The sequence below is a fragment of the Lepidochelys olivacea genome (genome assembly GCF_965140295.1).
Source record: "Lepidochelys olivacea isolate rLepOli2 genome assembly, chromosome: 8".
Taxonomy (NCBI): Eukaryota; Metazoa; Chordata; order Testudines; family Cheloniidae; genus Lepidochelys; species Lepidochelys olivacea.
In genome coordinates, this window is record NC_140418.1 from 12521955 (window position 1) to 12546263 (window position 24309).

The 24309-nt window shown below is 44.6% G+C and overlaps 1 protein-coding gene and 1 long non-coding RNA gene across 2 annotated transcripts in view; one reads left to right on the top strand and one right to left on the bottom strand.

The window, feature by feature from the left end:
- Window positions 1-7051, top strand: part of LOC311524895 — a 36196-nt gene extending 29145 nt beyond the window's left edge. Inside the window, exon 3 of the long non-coding RNA XR_014712636.1 lies at window positions 5512-7051. This is a non-coding gene — a long non-coding RNA (uncharacterized lncRNA). The remainder of the gene's footprint in view (window positions 1-5511) is intronic.
- The window catches only part of JADE2 (jade family PHD finger 2), a 148560-nt gene that overhangs the window by 99228 nt on the left and 25023 nt on the right, over window positions 1-24309 (bottom strand). The window contains exon 4 of the mRNA XM_084636516.1: window positions 2872-3029. Within this exon, the coding sequence (XP_084492642.1) occupies window positions 2872-3029 (158 nt within the window). The remainder of the gene's footprint in view (window positions 1-2871; window positions 3030-24309) is intronic.

Genomic DNA, 24309 nt, shown 5'->3' on the forward strand with positions numbered 1-24309 from the left:
ATAGTGCTCTAACTTGCTGGCTCAGGGGTGTGAAAAATCACCCCCCTGAGCACAGCAAGTCAGAGCGCTTTAAAGCGCTAGTGTAAACAGGCTCCCAGTGCTCAGAGCTAATCCCCCCATGGAGGTGGATTTCCAGGAGCGCTGGGAGACCTCTCTCCCAGCGCTCGCATGCGACTACACTCGCACTTCAAAGCACTGCTGCAGGAACGCTCCCGTGACAGCACTTTGAAGTTTCCAGTGTAGCCATGCCCTTAAGTACACTACCTTGTTAAGTTAATCAGCAAGCTGAGACCGCAGAAGCTGCTGCCAGGAAACTCCCTCCATCCTGAGCCCTGTCGTGTGTCCCCCTCCTCTATGGAGATGGGGTAAGAGGGGTGCAGGAGCAGGGGGGAGGGGGACACCCTGACATTAGTCGCGGTCTCCTCTCCCCCCTACCCCCAGCAAGCAGGAGGCTCTGGAGAGCAGCTCCAAGGCAGAGGGCAGGAGCAGCACATGGCAGTGGGGGGAGGGACAGCTGAATTGCTGGCAATTGATAGCCTGCTGAGTGTATGGGGGGCTGCCGGTCCACCCTGGTTCCAAGCCCCCACCAGCTAGCTGCAACGGGCTGCTCTTCCTGCAAGCAGTGGCAAAGCAGACGTTATAAGGGAGCATTGCGCCACTTTAAAGAGTATGATCCCTAATTGATCAGCAACGTAACAACAAAACAGCGTTAACCAGGATGACTTTAAGTGAAGAGTTTCTGTAATCTGAAGTCATCTCCCCCTGCTGAGTTCCTGAAAGCATTTTTTAAATTGATTTTTAAAGATTAAAAACATACAGGGTCTCCAGGGTGACCTGTACCATTTTAAAGGCATGGAACCCAAAGATCTTTGATATTCTTATCCAAATGATTCATATACATTAAAAAGGAAGAAAAAGAGAAAAGAAAAACAGCTTGGGGTGTGGACACACTGCTGGCAGCAGCCCACTGGAATAGAGCAGATAACTTGCCCTAAGTTCTGGTGGAGTTACCTGGACAGCTGGGTGTCATCATGCGGCAAAGGGAAGAACTGAAATCAATTTTAATAGAAAAAATAGAGCTCAGTCGTCAGTAATGGAGCTGGGGGATTGTGGGCACAGTGGCCATGCCCTGCAACGTACCTGATCCAGCCCCAAATCCTAAATACAATTTACTTCGCTTTGTCTGAACTGTAGGCATAGGCCATGAAAGACCACACCAGATACTTTTTCTTGACGGTGTCTGTTAGCCCCCTATTACTAATATTTCTCTTACCCTTGCTACCCAGAGGGAAACACTGGATTGTTCCCCCAGCTTGCATCACACTGCAACAGTACCTTCGGCCATATTTACTACACTTAGCAGGATACAACATGTGCCAAGGGAGTCCCAAGGGAGTAGTTGTGTGACGCACTGAGAGACTTGTGACCCAAATTCTGGGACTTTTGGACACTCCCACCAGCTAGGAGTCACGATCCCCTTGTCCTGCAGTTCAACAAGTATTATGTAATCTCATCACAGACGTTAAGTCTCTGGCTTTAGAAAAGTGTCCTTGAATTTCAGTGCAGGGAGCAGATGATGTTGCTGCCCTTTGTCCATGCCTAGTGCTCAGCTTCTGTATGGATGACAGTAGTAACTCTACATCCCTTTCCTACCTGAGCAGCTACTTATCTTTTATTTGCCTATTTTAAAGTATTTGTTGATAGCATAGTTATCTAGATTGATACACTTGTTATAGCTTGTCTTTGGTGGCTGTCTGTCTATTTAGCAGCCAGCATTCTGCTTTCCTCTCCTGCGTGCAATGCGTTGAAGTGGATGGCAATAAAAGATAGCCGGTTAAAGTTATCGGGCCAAGTCTTACAGCTCTTACCAAGTCCCAACTCCCACTGACTTCAGTGGGACTCCAGCACAGGCACTGAGTTTCCCAATGGACCCTGCACGCCCATAAATCACTGAAGAGGTTAACGTGAATGTGGATTTTTATGTTTATTTTACCCTCTCCAAACCCCTGGGTCATTGCAAAATGACACCAACCTGGGCAAATGCAGAGCTGGTGGCCCCTGAGAGTCCTTCTCTCACTCATACCCAGCAATCCAAGAACGAGAGAGGACTTTCCTCAAGGGAGAGCATTCACATCTCTGTCATAACATCTGGGGGAGGGGGTGGGAAGCCTGAGTTCATATCCCGCCCCAAAGCTCCATGTTAACACCTTGGTCCTCTGTCAGCACATTCCCAGGCCACACCGAAGGATTTGTTTTAAGCAATACACTGAATGTGAATGCTGCAATGCTGGGTCACGTGGCATAAAATCTATCACCCATCACTGATCCAAGCTAAGTCACTCGCGCGTATGGCTGCTGGTGCGCTGCTAAGCTTGTACAGCTTAGAGTGTGCCCTTCCAGGACCATGACGGTAGGTTTGGACAGCCTATAAAACCACATTTCTGTCTGCCCAGACAGATATGTTCTCGCATATATATTACTTGCTTACTAAGGGATTTTGCCCTTCACTTGTCCCCTCTTGCACATTTCCACTGTGTCTTGGCTGTCCTCACAGAAGCACAGGCCACTGCTGCAGTTGCATCACCTGGTTCTACTGCATTTAATCATTTGCCCACTCCCCTGGATCTGAATCCCGGGACTGATGCTTTTTTACCAGCTTAAGGCTCACTTCCACCTAGCTCAAGTTCCAGGCCTGCCTGCTTTATTTACTCTACGTTGCAGTTTAGACAGCACTATAAACTCAAATTATTTTGGAAGCTCCTCAAATAAACAGATGGGCAGAACAATGCCAAGTAAATAAGTATCCTGTCCAAGGACAGGAATAGAGACTGCAATGCATCTAGCAGCATAATCACTATTGTGCTCACTTACCTAATCACTGGTTCAGGTATTGCCTCTGCTCCCGCTGGAACTTGGACTCCTTTCTCCCACTCCTGTCTCCATGGATCGGCAAGTATGTAGAACTCATCTGGACTCAACTGATGTGAGTCAGGGATTTTCATGGCTGTTATCAGATCGGTACGAAAAACCTACAGCAAAAAAGCAATGAGACAGTCTTAAATGACTCGGCAGAGATGAGACATTGCACTGGAATATCAGCATTCCCCTGGTATTCAGGTTTCTGCTGCCTTTAGGGATTTTCCAATGGGGCAATCATGCCAGGCCTGAGAAAAGAGAGGGACCCGCCTGGGGCAGTGAAAGTAAATATGGAGAACAGGTAAACTCCTGTTCACACACTAGGATATACCATCAGGCCTTCTGTTTTCCCTCAAACAAATTTACCTTCAAGGGACCCTACCCGCAATTTGACAAAAGTACCTGGAGGGAGGGTCCTTCGTATTACAATGCAAGGGCTTTCAAGAAAACTTCCTGTCTTCAGCTCAGCTTCCCCTCCCCTTTCATGGGGGTTAGGGGAACAGGCTATTGGAGTGCCTGCTCACAGAACTGGAGGGAACCCCACAGCCCACGCAGAGTGTCTCTTTACTTCCTGATTCTCACACATTATTTTACTTTCCTGTTATTCATGCTCCCAGTGAGGGAAGAGCTGGCTGACTGCAACTGATTGCTGAGTCATCCCCGCTTAAAGACACTGAGACAAAACTGCTCCAGGGAATTCTGGTCTTTCCACTGGGAGGCCTCAATGTCCCAGAACAGGTTGAGATCCTGGAACTTGGTGGCCTGGATGAACTTGGACCGCTATACTTATTATTCCAACAACCAGAAGAGAACGCAGGCTTCTCTTCCCACAACTTTAGGGGAGAGAGGGAACAAACCACAGATTGCGTTCAGTGTGTTCCCCAGGAGGGGGAGCAGATTGTTAGCATGGGAGATGCAGGTAACTAAGAAATGAGACTGAGTGCGATTAGAATATCAATCCCTTATGACCAGCACCTCTGGCCTTTCTGACTGGGGAAACTCACTGTGGGATTCACTCTCTTTTTTTCTCCTCCTGCCTCTTAATAGGCATATTAGCAATTTGTCAAATTACAACTAGATGAAAAGACAAGCAGCAAGTACCTTGATACATAAACATAATGGGCCTGACTCTCATCTCACTTACAATGGTGTAAATCAAGAGTAACTCCACTTTACATCAGTGTAGGATGCATGCATGCGAGATTCGGGCTTTATATTTCAATCAGTGCTGGGAGAGAGATAGCCAACATTAAAGAAGGGTAAAATAAAGGGTGCACTATTTTCCTCCAGGTGATGAACGGATTTAACATATTCACACAAACATCTACTTTGAACTCAGCAGAAAATACGACTCCTTGTTTTCCCTGCATTCAGCTTTCTTAGGGCATGCTGATGTTTTCTTTCTTCTTGAATGGCTGATACAGATAAGGCTGTAGTGAATATACACAGTCACCTGATTCCCATGCATGTTTTAGTTTTTATTATCTGCGACAAATGCAGAGAAATAAGCAAAACCATTCTATGATCAGCCTTCAGAAACTGCTCCTTTCAGGTCACAACACAATTCTCATACAAAATACTCTGGGTCTTTTTTTCTAAAACTCAACACTGTTAAAACATAGTCAGAGCTGCCCTGGCAAACGCAAAGGCACTTAAAAACAGCCAGATTCTTTGACACTGACCTTGCCCCCCTTTCAGAAGTAAACATAGCATTGCCAGTGAACTCCCTGTCTCTGCAACAGAGTGATTCAGGGACATGCTGGAAAACCATGGGCTGAGCTTCCTTCAGCATCCTTAAAGGAAAACTCCTGTGTTAATTACAAATCTTAATGGGCAAAACAAATATTTTCAAAGGGGCAGAATAGCTGGCTCTCAGTGTGGATACCTGTGGGTGGGGAGGAAAGGTATAAGGAACTATTCAGAGGCTATCTACAATTTCAGTCCCAGACGGCAACACCTGGGGTACAAGCTACCCCCAAAGGATCAGCTGGGGCAGGCAGAGGGTGGGGGAACTTTCTACCTTCAGCCACTCCAGCCCTACAGCTTTTTTCAAAAACATGGTATGCATGTTTTTAAAATGAGGGGAAATATTTTTTTCTGCATTGCCTTGGTACTAAAAAGCTTTGTGACCCTTTTTCCTCAAGCTTCCAAGAAATGTTACCTCTCTTTGGAGAGAGACTAAGCCTGGGAAGTTCTATCCCATAATGTGACTGTTTCAGAAAGCTGCAAATGTCTGAGAACAAGCAGTTTGAATGACAAGACTTGTGTATCCATAACTATGGCAGTCACTGCCTCCCACCTCCCACCCCCCATTACATTTAGGGATGGATCAATGGACACTTGAATCCAAACACCTAAGAAATCTTCCCGGACCAGAATGAGTATTGAAACCTGCCCCTGGAGTTCTGGTTCCAGATTGGCTCCGTAAGTACAAAGGGTTCTGGCTTGGCAGCTGAAAAGATTTTGTTCCATGGTGGAAACCTTGTGAGATTCTTGCTATTTGGGGGTGAGATTTCAAAAGAGCCACTCATAAGATCTGATAACAAGAAGTAGACAAGATATATTTGATGTTGCTGGTGTCCTCTTGTTTTTCAGGGGGAAGATGCTAGTCTTCCTGTCCCCATCCTCCCCCAGACCAAAGAAGCCAGGACTGCTGGGGGAAGACCGCCAATGGGCTGAACCCCTTTCTGAAAATGACATGATTGTGGACAGAAGCCACCAGCAGGTCACTCTCTCCTCCACAGACGGCGGGATCCCTCCACCTAACAAACCTCTCTGTCCTTCTCAACCCTCAGTCTGCATAACACTAGAAAGTATGGCTACTTTCCTTTTAGTTTGGAGGGACTACTTTTTTATTTTACAGCAAATGAAAGGATACCAAGAGAGAAAGACATCCATAGATGAGACACGGGGCCAAATCTATTTTCACTTGCACCACAGTAAATCTAGAGTAACTCCATTGGCACCGACAGAGGTATTCTGGATTTACACTGGTCTAACTAAGACCAGGATCTGCCTCACAAAGTATCAGAAACTCTAGTCAGAGTATCACAAATGCTCTGGATGTTATTGTTCAGAGATCCCAAAGGAGTAGATAAAGATGGGCCAGATATTCAGCGGATGTAAATTAGTGTAGCTTGAACAGAGGTATGCCGATTTACACCAGCTAGGGCTCTTGCCATCTGTTTTCAGTATCTCTGATAATAAAAAGTGAAGGAAGAGAACGGAAAATTGTTTTCAGAATCATTTCTGAATGGAGGCCAGATTCTACTTCATTCCACTAGCATAAATCTGGGGTGACTCTTCTGCAGAGAATGAACGTACTCCTGATTTAGACCAGAATTTGGCCCAGAATGCCTCTTAAGGTTTTCTTTGAGGTGTCAGCAACACTTCTGAAATTCACAAGGTTGTAACTGTTGGTCTTAATTGCTAATGGTTATTGGATGACCCAGATGTGGAGAACAATACCTGGCACATTTTGGGGCTCATGAACAGCATGCCAGTTTGCTGGAAACGCAAAGGAATTACTAGGTTATAAAGCTGTTTCACACTTTAATATTCTGTCTGGCTTCCCAAAGGGATGGGTATTGTTTACAGTCTTGGGGAAAAAATAGCTTGTTTAGTGAACAGGAAAAAAATCAAACTAAATGGTGGTATACATGCCTGCCTACATGGCCAGAGCCTGCAGCCGAATGCACTCTGATTCTCACTGACCCGTTAAACTGCTCAACTGGGCCCCTCCTCTCGGAGAATTCTCCAGCTCTGGGATAGTGATTTTGCTCATCTTCCCTTCCCATTTTGCTTCTGGACCTACTGAGGTTTCCCTGATGTACACTGTGAGGAAAACAATAATTCCATAAAACAGATCATGGTAAATAAGGTTTTTTGTCCAGGGGATTGCCTGACAGCAACGATTTGATTAGAGCTACCCTGTCTCTTGGAGAATAAAGAACCATTTGTAAATGAAAATGGATGATTTCTCCTTTTCTCCGCATCTGTTATTATCTGAAATAATAACCCACAATGCCAGCAATAATACCCAGACACCAGCTAGCCCTAATCAGTCTGTCTCAGGCTACTTCTGTATTACCCTATGTGAGGCTGGGATGGATCAGGTGTTTTCTTCAGATGCTGTTTAATCTGTTCTCAGTGCTTATTCTCAAACTAACTATTGCTTGGCATGAACTGTAATGAATGATTCCAGGATGGCTTCACACTTTCAATACGAAGATCAAATGCCCCAGAGGGTATTTTCAAAACCAAATCGGATACTATGTAGGAATATAGACATTAACCCCTAACTGAGACCTGGTATTTAGGTCAGGTCATTTAATCCTCAGAGCCTCAGCTGATAACCCAATTACAGCTGAGTACAAATACATAAACATCCTTTCCTATATTGCTGCCTCTTTGAACACTAGGAGCACCTTTTCCCTGCTGCATTTGTTTGGAGACATTTTTGACCACATCTATAAAGAGCTAAATTAAACTGCCCAGACACAGTCTTGCTGCATCTTCCAATAAAAACATAATTAACAGCCTACATGTTATAGTCAGAGCTAGGCTGGGTTTGCGAAAGGTCAAGTTCCTTGAAGTCTCCATGCGCCAATATAATTTAATTGTTAAGAACACCACAGTAACATTTTATTATGCTACTAGTCTGAAAAATTAAAATAAGATTAAGATAAATGCTAAATAAACATAAGTAATGTGAAAAAGATGTCAGTCCTTACAGTGTTGCATCTCTGAATATCAAGCAATACGAAAACTATAAATAAATATAAATAAAAAATAAATAAACCCAATGCAGCTCTAATGCATTTCTAAAACATAATGTATGTATGTGCCCTTTTAGTGATAGATCTACAGTCCCCAATGTCACCATTCAGACCTAAAGGCTGTTTAAGTTACTCAGTATCACCAAGTGACTATCTCCAAAGGATATAAACAAACAAGATTCAGCGACAACCTGAACCTTTTATCTTGCTCTGAGTTTCCACCAGCTGGCTAGCCCGTTAGGATAAGGGATCATTTTGTTTCAGTGGCTATGAAGATCTCTCCTCTCTGATTTCAGAGTAGCAGCCGTGTTAGTCTGTATCCGCAAAAAGAAAAGGAGGACTTGTGGCACCTTAGAGACTAACAAATTTATTTGGGCATAAGCTTTCGTGAGCTACACTCACTTCATCGGACACATTCAGTGGAAAATACAGTGGGGAGATTTATATACACAGAGAACATGAAACAATGGGTGTTACCATACCCACTGTAACGAGAGTGATCAGGTAAGGTGAGCTATTACCAGCAGAAAAACGGGAGGGGGGGGACCTTTTGTAGTGATAATCAAGGTGGGCCATTTCCAGCAGTGACAAGAATGTCTGAGGAACAGTGGGGGGGATAAACATGGGAAAATAGTTTTACTTTGTGTAATGACCCATCCACTCCCAGTCTTTACTCAAGCCTAAATTAATTGTATCCAGTTTGCAAATTAATTCCAATTCAGCAGTCTCTCATTGGAGTCTGTTTTTGAAGTTTTTTTGTTGAAGAATTGCCACTTTTAGGAAACCTTTTGTAGTGATAATCAAGGTGGGCAATTTCCAGCAGTGACAAGAATGTCTGAGGAACAGTGAGTGGGGGGCGTGGGGGGAGAATAAACATGGGGAAATAGTTTTACTTTGTGTAATGACCCATCCACTCCCAGTCTTTATTCAAGTGTAAGTTAATTGTATCCAGTTTGCAAATTAATTCCAATTCAGCAGTCTCTCGTTGGAGTCTGTTTTTGAAGTTTTTTGTTGAAGAATTGCCACTTTTAGGAAACCTTTTGTAGTGATAATCAAGGTGGGCAATTTCCAGCAGTGACAAGAATGTCTGAGGAACAGTGAGTGGGGGGTGTGGGGGGAGAATAAACATGGGGAAATAGTTTTACTTTGTGTAATGACCCATCCACTCCCAGTCTTTATTCAAGTGTAAGTTAATTGTATCCAGTTTGCAAATTAATTCCAATTCAGCAGTCTCTCGTTGGAGTCTGTTTTTGAAGTTTTTTGTTGAAGAATTGCCACTTTTAGGTCTGTAATCAAGTGACCAAAGAGACTGAAGGGTTCTCTGACTAGTTTTTGAATGTTATCATTCTTGACGTCTGATTTGTGTCCATTATTCTTTTACGTAGAGACTGTCCTGTTTGGCCAATGTACATGGCAGAGGGGCATTGCTGACACATGATGGCATATATCACATTGGTAGATGTGCAGGTGAACGAGCCTCTGATAGTGTGGCTGAAGTGATTAGGCCCTATGATGGTGTCCCCTGAATAGATATGTGGACACAGTTGGTAACGGGCTTTGTTGCAAGGATAGGTTCCTGGGTTAGTGGTTCCGCTGTGTGGTGTGTGGTTGCTGGTGAGTATTTGCTTCAGGTTGTGGGGCTGTCTGTAAGCAAGGACTGGCCTGTCTCCCAAGATTTGTGAGAGTAGTGGGTCGTCCTTCAGGATAGGTTATAGATCCTTGATGATGCGTTGGAGAGGTTTCAGTTGGGGGCTGAAGGTGATGGCCAGTGGCCTTCTGTTATTTTCTTTGTTGGGCCTGTCCTGTAGTAGGTGACTTCTGGGTACTCTTCTGGCTCTGTCAGTCTGTTTCTTCATTTCAGCAGGTGGGTACTGTAGTTGTAAGAACGCTTGATAGAGATCTTGTAGGTGTTTGTCTCTGTCTGAAGGGTTGGAGCAAATGCGGTTGTATCGTAGAGCTTGGCTGTAGACAATGGATCATGTGGTGTGGTCTGGATGAAAGCTGGAGGCATGTAGGTAGGTATAGTGGTCAGTAGGTTTCCGGTATAGTGTGGTGTTTATGTGACCATCGCTTATTAGCACAGTAGTGTCCAGGAAGTGGATCTCTTGTGTGGACTGGTCCAAGCTGAGGTTGATGGTGGGATGGAAATTGTTGAAATCATGGTGGAATTCCTCAAGGGCTTCTTTTCCATGGGTCCAGATGATGAAGATGTCATCAATGTAGCGCAAGTAGAGTAGGGGCATTATTTCCCCATGTTTATTCCCCACCCCCGTTCCTCAGACGTTCTTGTCACTGCTGGAAATGGCCCACCTTGATTATCACTACAAAAGGTTTTTCCTCCCCCTGCTTTCCTGCTGGTAATAGCTCACCTTACCTGATCACTCTCGTTACAGTGTGTATGGTAACACTCATTGTTTCATGTTCTCTATGTATACAAATCTCCCCACTGTATTTTCCACTGAATGCATCCGATGAAGTGAGCTGTAGCTCACGAAAGCTTATGCTCAAATAAATTGGTTAGTCTCTAAGGTGCCACAAGTTCTCCTCTCTGAATTTTACACGTTTTAATGACAGGACATGAGATCCATTTAAAATCCTAGTATTTGTCTACTTGCAAATTCAATGGGGCTAAAATATTATAGCATTTCTAACGCATCCAACTCAAGAGACCTTGCCAGCCAACATTTTCAGTAAGGGCTTACTCATTTTAGGGTCTCTCAATTTTTTATGCCCAACCTGAGACCCTTAGGGATTTATTTTCAAAGGTGCTCAGCACCCATAACTCCAGCTGAAGTGAGGGAAAGTTGCAGGTTCTCAGTACCTCTGAGAAGTCCATGGGTGAGCAACGAAATATCGAGGTACCCAAAACAAGTAAACACTTCTGAAAATGTAAGGAGTGAGCAATCTGTGCCTTTGAGATCGCTGTTGGCTCCCTGAAGTGTGCATTCAGCTACCTGACCTTGTTGTCAACTCAGTACTTTCAGCCTCTTCCTCCTGGCGCTTCACCACCCACCCACCTCAGCTACCTGGTGATGATCCTCACTTCAAAGACTTACTTGTATAAGTAATCACAAATATGACATCACTCCTTCATGATATGCAAATAATGAGAATTCATCTAGGAATTTTCTGGCTTGGGAGTCTGAAGCTGGCACAGCAGACAAAACGCTGCTGAGAAAAACACAGCTCGTGTGGAAATTCAAGAATGTTTTCTTCCTCCCAATTACTTTTTTTATTGCAGTATAATTGTGCAATTACACTAACCTGTCAGGAAAGCACAACTACCAGGACCCCTGTTCCAACGTCTGCAGCATCATGCATGACTTTTAGTCTTCTCTTGGGAGACCATCCCTACTTTTTTCTGTCTGTAACTGACAAGCGCAGCATCGGAACTTAGAGTTATGGGATTCATTGAGGATTGGTGGGGGAAGGGAAGCCGAGATTGCCAACAGGAATGCCAGCTGTGATAGTGACATTAGGATATGGACAGTTGTCTATCAATAACTAGACTAACTCCACCAACTCCCAGCACAGAGGCCAGGGAACAGCCACCTGATGGCAGTTTTGGCCACGCCCAATATGACCTTGATTTAAAGTAGTGATCTAAAAGCTAAAGGTTCCACATCTCATCGTCATCTCCCTTGAGAATTTAACCCTATAGAGAAACAGAAACTTTTCTAAATAATTACCTCCGCCATCACTAAAGAAGTTACCTATCATCAGATATTTAGTGTTGCAAGAGATCATGGGTTTAATTGTGCTGTGTTGATTATTCTCTTAATTATCAGCAATATTTAAAAAAACTAGGCTAAATTATAAGGAATATTTACTGTTTTAAACAGAAAAGATTCAATTAAAAAAATAAAAATATGATCACAGAGAGTGAAGACTAAGGGGCTGATTGTCTCACACTGGTTTTCCCCCGAGCTGCTAACTCCATTGACATCAGAGAATTACTTTGGATTTACACTGTATAAAGGAAAGCAGCATGACTTGACTAGTGGTTCTCTGGGCTCCTAACTTTACTCTCCACCACCAAAAGGATCATTCTGCTGTCCCTTGCAAAGAGGACTTTGGCAGCTACAGAGCCCTGGTTTTAGAAGAGTAACCTATCTAGGGATCTTAATTCTTATTTGCAAAGCCGCGATCACATGACTGCAGTATGTTAAAGACAGTGGGTTGGATCCTCCGCTCTCGGCACAGGACCAAAGAGAGGTAAGCAAAGGTGATTTACACCAGCCTGGAATCTGGTCCATTATCTTCATTCTACAAATTGAAGAAACAGAGATACAGAGATGCAAAGTGACTTGCTCAAAGTCACACAAGTCTGTAGCAGAGATGGGAAGGGCATCCAGGTCATGTGCCTTATCTGATGGATGTGTGTAAGTGTGCAGTACAGAGAACTAAATTCTGGATTGTTCATTGTCTCTGTAGGTCATGTTAAGTCTTAGAAACTGCAGAAGCTTTGGAGCCCACATAAAAAATCAGTGATGGAGCCTCCAATTGTATGTATCACCTTAATTGCTGTAGTAAGGGTTCAAAAAATAAAGCTGGCTTGAGCTATCTAATCTGTTTGTTTCTCTACTTGTACGGCCATATCACCACCATGTCCAGCACCCGTCAAATACACTCCCCCAAAGGCGAGCTGTCATTCATGGACCAAATGCCATCAGAGTCGCGTTTGGCTATGGAATCTGACATCATTGCAATAAAGAACACCCCACCCATGGGATCTGGAGGCTTTCTGCAGACAGTGGACTGAAAAGAGGCTCTGAATGGAGAAAAGAAATACCTAAAACTGGTGATCAGTGTTGCCTGCCGCTAGGCAGTGCCGCTTTGCTCCAGTGCTCTCTGTCTGCAGGAAGACTTCTTTGGCACAGGAGCACAAGGGCAACTATAAAAAGCACTAAAAATCCATTGCTCCTCTTGCAGCAGAAAGTGGACTAATTTTATCTCGATGTGTGCTGTTTGGACTGGATCTTTGTTCTGTGGGCACTCAGCTCCTCACCATACAGACTAAGATCAACACATCTGGCTTTGTTTAAAGCTGTTACTGCGGGTTATTTATTTAATTCTTTCTTAGACTACATGGTTACGTGAAGGGGTCACAGTTCTTTCACTGCCTGGGTGCCTTCAGCAGCCCTGGTAGCATCTCCATTGAAAGCCTATGCTGTGCAACCTACCTGACTTTGGTCACTAGTCTGAGTGAAGCAGGACCAGCTTTACAAATGGTTCACAAGATCCTCAGGGGTTGAAGTGAAGCATAGTGTTGTGAGTGCAAGACCTCCCTGAATGCTACAGAACACAGCCTGCAGTCCTTACAATTGAAAAGGGGGTAGCAAATCAGTGTTCTGCACAATTTCTCATCAGCATATTGCACAAATCACAGGCCTGTGTTTTCCTGCACTAAGTCTTTCCCCAAACTTGTCCCTTCAGGATTGTCAACTCACATTGGGATAGAAGATTAGTTCTAATTTTAAACCAAATAAGTATGATTGTATCTATTTCTCCAAAGATGATAAGGCACATTGCAGGCTGGATTTGTAATATTACTGCTTCGCTTATTTAGTCCTTCTTCGAAGACAGATAAGCCTCCACTTTCAAAGGCAGCAGTGTGCCAACACTCTATCATGATGATGCCTCTGTTTTTCCATGAAGAAGTGGAAATGCATAAATTACTAACTATCAAAGCAGAACGCTTTAGAAATGATAGAATGCCACAGAAATTCTAAAGGAAAGCAGATCAGTTGTCTGGAAATCTACCAGCAGCTAATATGCTGGAATTGTAATCTAAATGTCTTTTTGTTTTGAATTGTCTGGGATTAGGGTTGGGAAAAGACTCAATTATTCTACTCAAACTCTTCTGAATTATTTATGAAACTAAATAAAGGATAAATTGGGCACTGATGAACTGAGGACCTGGTGGTGGAGGGAAAGTCGTGTACTAGAAAACAAGTAATTTTCTCTCAATAGGACTGTTTACTATTTCCTCCCTTCTGCAGAAATTGACAAACAGTCTTTAAAGGCCTGCTGCTTAGCAACACCAGTTCTGCTATCTCTTGGAAGATGTTAATTGCTTCTTCAAACAATGTGAACAACAGTTTAAAGAGCTACAACTCTAATTTAATAGCCAACGTGAGCCACGAGACCAACTATGGCGACTGTGACTGCAGTGTCATGACTTCAGTAATGTACCGGCCATGGTAGCTCTCTCCCTCTCATTGAACTGGGAGGTAGCACAATCCAGATCTCAATGTATGAAGAACTCTGTCCACCTGAAAGAGGACAAGATGCAGGGGCCACAATTTCAAAGGTATTCAGGTGTCTAAAGATGCAGATAGACGCCTAGTGGGATTTTCAAAAGCACCCCAGCAGGTTAGACGTCTGTCATTGATTTCAACGGAACTGGTCACACTTAACCTGCTTAAGTGCTTTTGAAAATCCCACCAGGTGCCTATCTGCACATTTAGGCACATAAATGTGTTTGAAAATTTGACCCCAGGGGCCTGTATTTAGGGGTAGCCAGAAACACAAGCAAACCAAGATTCTACTTGAGGCCAAACACTTTTTGTTGGCCCCATGTCCCGGGCAAGCTCTGCAATTCCCAGGCTGATCCCCCACCCCTCCATCTCGATCAGTGCCTCTGGAGAAGCAGGAAACACCTCCTTGCCAGATCTTCTAACTCCCTCTAATAAAAGGAGCAGAGGAGGAGGTAATAGCTGACCTGATTTCCCCTAGTCCTGACTTTCTGTTCTTTGATACCTAAATTCAGTGTCTGGTGGGCACACCTGGACCACAGCAGGTGCTGAAAGGCATGTGCCCCTCCACCTAGCTGCTCCCTTGTAACCAGCTCTGAATGCTCTATCTCTCCCAGAAAAGAGCGCCAGCTGCCTCTCTCCTCTAGCATAAAACTTAGATACCTGGGCCACTGTTCTTGCTCCAAAAGAAGCTGTGCCAAGAGATGCACAGGCTCCACCGCCTCCGGGAACTCGGGCTGGGGATCTTCAGCAGTGCTACAGCGGGCAGGCATCTGTCTTTTTCCCATTGGCTTTTCCCCCCCCCCGCATTATTGGTCCTGCCTAGACACTTGCTTTAACATGATAAATACCATCATTAAATATCAGCCCAATGAAAATGTATGGCATTGCCATGGCTCTGTGATCCTGAGAGGCACGGACAGAATCAAATCATCGTGTGCTTTCAATGTGCCATTTGCAACGCTCTGATCTGCTGCCTATTCGGGAAAGTGGTAGATAACGTTTTAAACAGAGCTGAAGAATAAACATAGCATCAAAAGGAAGTCAGGGGGACGCACATTAGTGACAGGCATTACAACAACAACACATCAGCAAAACTGGCACATTTTGTTATGTCTCCTGCTACCCAATAAATCAATCACACCTTCATGCTAAAATAAAATGACTAATCAGATGGAAAAGAAAACAAGAAGAAAATGGCAAAAAAATGGACCAAGCAAAGCAGGTGAAATTCACCTTTGTGCTGAGTGCTAGCACTGGGTCTATGCCTCAATTAATTCCCTACTTCAGACTTGGGGCTTAGCTGGTGCACAGTCCTGGTGTTCACCTTCTGCACTGGGGTGAACTGCATCCTGCCTGTCAGTCTATTCCTACATTCAAGCTCCACTCCAGCTGCAACGAACATCTCACAGATCTTAAAGGCTCAGGAGCCAGATAACATCATGCCTGTTTTCTTAAAACTACATGAACCAAACTCTTCTTGGCTCAGAACTGAATGGGCTTTTGGGACTGACTCTCCTCTCATCCCTGAGAGGTGGTCCCTGCAGGTAAGGATTGGGGCACGTTGTGGGGCAGCACAGGGAAACTGTCACTGCCTTTGCCCACACTCATAGACTCATATATAGACTTTAATGCCAGAAGGGACCATCATGATCATCTAATCAGCCCTCCAGCACATCACGGGCCACAGAACCTCGCCCAGCCACTCCTGTTATAGACCCTTAAACTCTGGCTGAGTTACTGATGTCCTCAAATCTTGATTTAAAAATTTCAAGTTACAGAGAACCCACCATTTAATTCAAACCAGCAAGTGACCCATGCCCAAAGCTGCAGTTTACGGTGAAAACTCCCCAGAGTCTCTGCCAATCTGACCCACCACAGTCCCTCTTCTGAGGATTTCAGTCTCCAGAGCTACCAGCCCAGCAACTATTGACCAGCACTAAATTCACTTTAAAAAAAGATGCAAAACAGGAAAACATTAGTCATCAGGTCACACTATTCTTCACTCCTCTCCTCTGTCTTCTTTTCCACCACTCATGGGCTGCGACTCAATCCCCAAAGCATCTTGATCTCTCTTCGGGCTCTGCACAATGATTTTAAAAACACAGTGGGGTAAAATTCGCCTCTTTACAAAGGGTCAGCACAAGTCCTGGAAGTCTTCAAAACAGAGCTTATGTGGTGCATATATAATGCAATGATTGGTATATTACAGGGTTCCCACTCTGCGTCCAGTCCTAAAGGCTATGAGTCTGTTACAGCTCCATCTTGGGAGCCTTGACAATTTAGCTCAAGTTGTAGCATCAGGTGCTTTTAGCCCTGGAGGTCCCTGCTTCACTCCCTGGTGCGCTGGCCTCACACATGTAGATAAGGTGCTGGCCCTTTGATATATATCTCTCAGTCACTTGGTGTTTTCCCACCATATATAGTTTTAGTCAATCTCCGTTGTCTTGCTATATTGAGAAACGTTCTATTTGCCTCTTCGCCACATTTCAAGTGTGGTGTACGCCTTGAGATCCACAACATATGCTGTGGGTCCAGTAGTTCTTCTTTAGCTGATTAAAGGTTATTTCCCCACGTTTCAGAACAATAATGAGAAAAAGCTAATCATGTATTGGTCTTCTAGTGTTAAACATGCTGAACAGTCAAAAATGAAGCACTCACATTTTAACTCAACTTACTCAAGTATCTTAGAGGTGTCCCAGCAGAGCACGAAGAACAAAAAGGAAAAGGAAACAGAAAGGTCTCTTGTACAAATGTGGTTCACATTTCAAAACAAGTTCTCAGGGGTGCCTGACTCTGTCCACAGCTCAAGTGTAGGAGGACAGAGCAGCATCAAGTGATCCATCCTCAGTCAGATAAATACCTAGTGGGACAGCCTTTGGTGTACTCCTGCACCATCATTAAAGAGGGAGAAAGAATTAGTAAATCCCCCAACGTCTCTCCAGTCACTTTGCCACCTCTTTACTTCTGAGCTGGAGGAAATAAAAGTTAGGAATCTATGTCTGTGAGACTTCCAAGCACCGGAGAACACGCTGCTCAGAAAAGAAAAGCACACACAAAAAAACACCCCCAACACCAATTTCGAACAGTTTGCTAACCCTGACGCCTTTGGGGGTTTGGAGAGTGAGAGATGAAGAGTGTCCCACAGTAGGACGTGAGGGAAAGGAAAAATAAAAGGCCATTTAAAATGTTGCCATAGGAAATATAAAAAGGGAGGTAAATCTCTCAGCAGTCTGAAAAATATACTTCTTTTAACTCCTTCCTTGCTGACCTGGAACATGGTTCTAGTAGCATTCCTCTGAACGGTTGGTGCTGAGTATTGTCAACTCAATGGTGCCAAGTGTGGGGTAGTCCTGGAGAGGCATTTTGCCGGGTGCAGGAAAACGTTTGTGAACAGCAAGATGGTTTAATGTCACTTGCTGGTTTCACACAGGTTCCTTTTCTCGTGTCATGTCTTCCTATGACTGAGAGATTTCTTATTGTGTTGATTTCAGAGCTGGATCCCACTTCCCAACCTTCAAACCGCTTACTGGAGCACCTGACTCAGACCCCGAGCTCTGCTTGAAAGAGTAAAGCACTCTTATTTTCCTGCTTCTCAACTCCTTGTTTCATCAAGAGCGCTAATTTTTTTCAAGCCTGTTTGCCTGGATTGGAATTACAAAAGATAAGCGTCAGATGGGATTGTCTGGTAAAAGATATCTCCTCGTTTCCTCACAGCAGTTAATACTCTCTCCTTACTCCTTACACCTGTGAATTAAAGCTATGGATCCTAACAAGCTCAAGGCTTGGAGCCTTTAAGCTCTAAGTTCAAATCTAGCCCCAGGTCTGTAATGACCACTTTAAAGAGATGTCCCATTGGCTCCACCTTTGAGCAAGTTAAATGCTGAAAAAGACAACAATCCTCAAATTTGGCATGCATGGGAAGCTTCTTGGCTTGAATGAGCATCTAAAAAATTAACCACTCTACAATGCTGAGCAGAGAGAGCTCTGCCGACACATGCTCATGGACTCTCCCCACTCTTGTCCCTGTCCAGCCATTTAAAAAGGGCAAACAGCGAGCTCAGTTGCATTCCGGAGCTGTTACTGCATCTGCTCGATGGGCATTTCCTTGAAAACGTTCTCTCAACTGTTAGATGAGGGGCTGGGTGAATCCCCAGTGTAAATGCACTGACATCAGTGGAGTTACATCACAGATGGATTTGGCCCATCAGGTCTAATTATTGACTAGTCCTTACAACTTCTATCTAGGGAAGAACACCAACCCATCGAGTCGGGGATCCTGCCTCCTGCAGTTGCCCTGCCAGGAACTTACAGAAGGTGTTTGATCGTAACTGCAATACCCCTTAACTCCATTTACATGGGAAATTACTTCAGGCCAATTCATCATGGCATCACAGACGGAAATGACTTCTCACCAGACGCATAATCAGATTCACTTTCTCTTGTTCTCTTCTTCCAGATATTTCGACAACATTGAACACTATCAACCACAGACTTCCCTTATGAAGGGACGCTCTCACAGGTTCAGTTGTTACCATGGAGGGGCTCACGAGAAGCAGCACACATGCCCCATTCAGTTTGTGCTGTGTTTCCTGGTTCCACTGCAAACCCTCTGCTTGCCAGTGTCTGCAAGTTGTCCTTGCGATCCACTTTTTATTAGCATGGCCAGGGTTTTCAGCCTGATCTATCATTCTCAGCTATGCCCTCAACCTGTCACAGCCCAGGCTAATTGCATTCATGATGGCCAGTCTTGGGGTCTATGAATGTGGAAAGCACCTAGACACCACGGGTGTCACCATAAACAAATAATAAATAACAAGTGTTATTATTTGAGGAACTTGCTTGTCAGAGGGTAGCTGGCCCTCTGAAGGAGTCAGGAGGGCTCAGCATACCTCTGACAGGCTTCACAAGGGGCAATGAGGCAACTCAAGTTCACTGGGACTAATTAACTTACTGAGTAACTGGGAGGCAATTAGGTAGGCAGGGAAGCATCCAGACATGATAAAAGGAAGCTATTCGCAGTGGGATGGGGATACAGAACAGAGGTGCCTGAGGAGAGGAGCAGCCCCCAGAACACAGAAAGCAAAGGCTCCTAAGGGGAGGGGGCTCACCAGGAAAGGAAATCGAGGAAGCATGCTCTTAGGCAGCAGAGGCTCCAAAAGGTAGGAGCTATGAGTGCCAAGTCTCAGCAGAACCTGTCCCCCATGGAAGGACTTCACCAGGTAGCAGCAGAAGCCCCAGATCAGAGGAATTATATGCTGTTTCGAGGAACGGTGGTCGTGGTTTGACCTTTGTGGGGACCTTGACCCAAGAGGAGAGACCCTTCCCCATCTAATGATGAGAGGCCGACTCCACAAGAGAGTTGCAGGCCAAGAGGACCTAGCTGGTAAGTAACCTGAACATAGGTAGGGCCAATGGACTACGGTTAACTCAACCCCTCTCCAACCCCCTCCAGCTAGAGATGCTGGGTTGAGGCCTATTTGTAACACGTTCCACCTTTGGGTTAAATAAACTAGACCCCTGAAAGGGCACTGTTCAATATACATGATCCTCACTGTCTCTATCGAAGCCCACCAGGGGAAACTAAGGCAGAAACATAATTGTGATGCTGTACTGGACCACCAAGGGGCACTCCAGGATTGATGGCCCCCACCACCTGACTCCAGGTAAAACTGAGGTCTTACTGATTTAGCCCTCAAGCATGTACCTGTAACACTCCCTCTCCAGTAAAATTAACACCACCTCTTACAAGGAAATATTTTTTCACTTCACTCCACCATAGCTTGGACAGGTCAAGGAGCAAGGAGATCTCAGGTTCCATTCCTGACTCTGCCACAGGTTTCCAGTGCATCTTAGGATGAGTCACCTAACTGCCCAGTGCCTCAGTTTCCTCTTCTGTCATAAGGAGATAACACTGCTTCCTTATTTCATAGCCTATGTTCGCTGTGCCAGATGCTAAGCTGGTATAGATCAGCAAAGCACTGTGGTCATTAATGGAACATGTGCTGAGAATCTGGACCAACACTGGAAAAGCACTCGGACAGCGTGTGATGGAAAGTACTATAGAAGTGCAAACAATTATTACTGTAAGCACAGATTCACTATAAGTGGAACTGCAGTGTGTGCACTGTGATGCATTGTAATGATCTGGGCCTTTTGTTCCATTTCCCTACAAATGGAGTTTCTTTACATCTGAGTTCACTGGAAGCAAGTTCCACTGAGCTCTTACAACACCCATTTCAAACACAGAGCGCTTCGGTGTCACACTGGCCTCTGATTATCCTTTGACAAGCCACTGTCTCACTGCCTCTGGGACTTCCTTTTATCACCTTTGAAACACGGTGAAACAAGAAAGACCTGGGGATGATGGTCAATGGTTTTATCACATCTACACTTGACTGGTCTGATTCAATACTTGTAGGATTCCCAGAATGTGCTGCCTTTCATAGGGTTCAATTAGTGGAAAACACTTCTGCTCCATTTCTTACCACTTCATATTTTTCTCTGCCTAACAGCCCCATTTTCAAGTCTCTTCACTAGCTTTCTGCAAAATTTCTGTATTGATTTCAAGTACCTTTTCTCACATACAAAACTCTTTATTAGAGTGGCCTAACCAGGCCCTGCTTTAAATTCTTAGTTAAGGGCCACGCTTTTACAACAACTGCATGGTAGGGCTAAAGCTGCCAATTATCTGGTTAGTCCCAAATATCAATTTAAAATATCGGATCCAGATCCTTTAGTAACTAGTCTCCACTTGTGTAAAATCAGTTTCTGACTGAAATCCAAGGGGCTGAATCTGTTTTGGTCTTTAAATCTAAACTAAAGAAACATATGTCTGGCACAGTTTTTAATTAGCTTTTAAAACGGCAGTGATTCCAGGGACTAACGTATAACAACTCCGTGCTGTGTGAACTCACACTGCATTATGTTGGGCTGTGTGAGACCAGAGCGTCTAGTCAAACACATCCTAGAATGATGCACAATATCAGTAGGTCTTTTCCATCTCTAATGTCTACCATCCTACAATGTTTATTATTTAATAGCCCCAGAGGTATGTGATATCTGTTTTCCCCCACTGTTACTGGTAATCAGCAAGTGCAAATGGAGCACTTCTTTCCCCAGCTCTAGTCTCTTAGACAGAGACTTGTACCTGATTAGGATTGCAGCAGCCCAAAGTCCATGGGGAAGTAAAGCGCAGTTAGATGGAGATGCAGAGCTATGGGCCACATTCTGAGCCTTTCCCTGTAAAAACTATGCATTGAGTGACCTCATAGGAAGTTCGCAGGATCGGGCCCTCTAGTACAGAAAGAGATCCTGCAATTCCAGTCACCTGAACCACCAATACCAATATATGGATTCCTAGCATTCGGGAATCACTGTCAACAAACCCTGCAAACTCTTGGCTTTCAATGTGCCTTCCAAGTAATAATCTGTGTTTAATGCCCATGAGAGTGATCCTGCACCTGCTCTAGTCAGTGGCAAGACTTCCATTGGGTTTAGGATTGGGCTCACATTGAAATACTTTTATCGTTTCCTTTCTTTGCCACCTCCCATTCTAATGCAGAGATCCAGCCTTGTGACAAATGTCCTGTCCATAAATCAGCCAGGGTGAGAGCGGAACACACAGGAAACCTGCAATTCACTCAGTAAAAAGCAAAGTGACTCCCACTGGGCCAAATCCTGCAGTCCTGCTCAAAAGGAGTTTTGCTTGAGTGGGGATTGTATTCCAAATCCTCCCCCTTCAGTTACAGTCACGAGACCCCACTGCCTTCAGTTCCATACCCCAGGGCAGAATGATGATCCCTAAGAGAAATCTTTAGGACACTGTAAGCCACTGCTCCATAACTCACAGTAGAAAGCAATAGCACCCAACACTCATACCTGGTTTATAAAGAGAAACTTTTTTTGTCATAAAAAGTTTTAGCAAAAATAAATCAAAGCCCCTCCAAAGTCCTTTGTGCTGCAAAGCACTGCCAGGAAACACAAGGGAAATTATATCCATCATTCAAAATCAAGTGCATGCAGCAAACCATAATACAATAGCTAGTGAGACAGGGTACAGAACAGGTGGAAATGTAAGGGCTTTTTCCTGCTTTTGAAATCTCACATTTGAATCTCTTCCCCTTTGTAGACCTAATAATTTGGAACTTTTCACTGATGTCTTTCTATCCACCTCAGTAACAAAGATTTACTATGCAGTTTCTCTACAGTTCACATATTCCATTTGGCTGTATGTACCTCACTATGAATGATGGCCATAATTTCTTCTGTGGTTGTGGAGCAATGGTTCACAGCATGAAGGACAGGGGGATGCTTTTTGGTTCTGAAAACTAATCTATCAGGTTTTCTTTTAGGTGTTAGGTACAACATTCTGTTCTATCTTCCATCTTGAATGATGTCACATAGGACACAGCAACAGCCAATGCACTGAGAGCAATGGCTTCCCAAATGCAAAGTTTACTGACAATCTTCTTCTAATTTAGGGACAAATACGTCTTCCTCTGGAAGTCTGATTCGTCTCACTTCAGGGCAGGCATGTATGCATGTGTGTATAAGTGCTTTCCAATCCACCCATGGGCAGACACAAGAGGTCATTTAACAGTGTGTTGTAGGTTGGAATTGCGGCACAGTGGCAGAGCTGTGGGGGGCCCAGCCCTGGCAAAGCAGCATGTTGCAGGTGAGGGATGAAGTCCATCAGCAGAAATAAATGGGGAGCTCAGGATGAAAAAACAACATGGTTGCAGCATGTCAGGATAGCGTGTGAGGACCGAGGAATAGACTAGCGATGGCTTCACAGGAAGGGACTGACGGAGTTGCATTGGGGAGGTTTTCATTCACAGTAAAACCAAACATGACCAGTTAAGTAATCCAGTCTGACCTATTGTGATTTGCAGGATTTTATACTAGGCACTAGCCAGTGCTATTGGCTCCTCACTTTCACAAACACATGATTCACAAATGCTTGTGGAAAAAGAGAAAACAATGTTGTGATTTCAGCAACAAAACTCTAAGGATGCTTTTCCATTGTACACGTTCTCCTTGCATCAGCATCCAGATAATTAATGACCTTACTTGTCCATTTCAGCTTCCCTTCTGCCTTCAGTGCTCTTGCCTGCGCCCTTCTTATCCAATTGCTTTATGTCACATTTTTCTGGTTCACTCCGAATTGAGATGAGGCGGCAATATTCAGCAGCAGCGCTAAGAACTGTAGCAATGCCTGTTGTGTATCTGTAAGCACTAATATTATCTGTCTGTTGGTAAAAAAAGAGACTTAATCTGTTCGTCTGGAAGCCAATCTGGTATCCCTTAATCTACCCTCATTTCTTTTCAAATTGTTGGATGCCAGTGGTTCAGTGAACAACAGAAATTAAACTGGGAACAGGAGGCATCTTTGTTTCGCCCTTCTCAGCAAATCAAAAGACAATGGCATTAATTTGTAGTAACCACACTGGTTTGGGAAGATTGACAAAGACGTTGGATTCAATTTACAAACTTCTCAGTGAGGCCTCTGCGTTTCCTAACGAGACTCAGCAAATATGACCATTCTTGCTTGGCTGGGTAGATTTCGTAGAAGCCTTTCTTACAGTATGGAATTCCCAATAACTAAACCCACCTCACAACAGCCCACAGACCCATCAGCTGAAGGCAACACGGGCTAAGGCTTTATGCACAGATAGCAAATGCACCTGCTTGGAGACCAGTTGTCCAGGCCCATTTCAGCTCCCACTCCAGAGAGAGAACTTTCTACTACATTCAGTAGGCATCCCCTGCACACCCAGTTCCTGCAGCAGCAAGAGCAGAGAGGGATAAATCTCCACATTCTCTACTGGGCCCCAGCTTTGGGGGGCCCTTTGCTGACTTGGGGACCCACAAATCATGCTCAGGACTGGGCAGAACAACTTGGCTTTAACTCAAGCTGGTGTTGGGTTCAAGGAAGCCAGAGCTCTAATCAAGGTAATAAAAATCTTAATAGAGCAAGGCAAGAGGATGCTAATGACACTGTGGATACAAGGTTCTGCAGACAGCTGAACTGATGTGCCTCGACTGTCTAAGTGCAAGGGCTGGATATGGGAGGGGTGCTCACCCACAGCATGAAATCCAGTTTACACAGCAGCTCTCACATAGCAGCAAGCAGTGGGATGGACATGACAAGGCCAAGGGAGGGGCTGCCCCATGGATAGCTCAATCTCACCCTTAGCAGAGTGCGGGGCTACTTCAGTTCACTAGGTGTGGCTGCTGAGCTGCTCAGTTCACTGGGAGTGGCTGCTGAGCTCTGCAGAGGAGGGTGGCTCTTACCTTTGCCCTTGTGTAAATGGCTATACAAGGTGCAGGGGGAGGGAGAATCAGGCCCAGGGTCT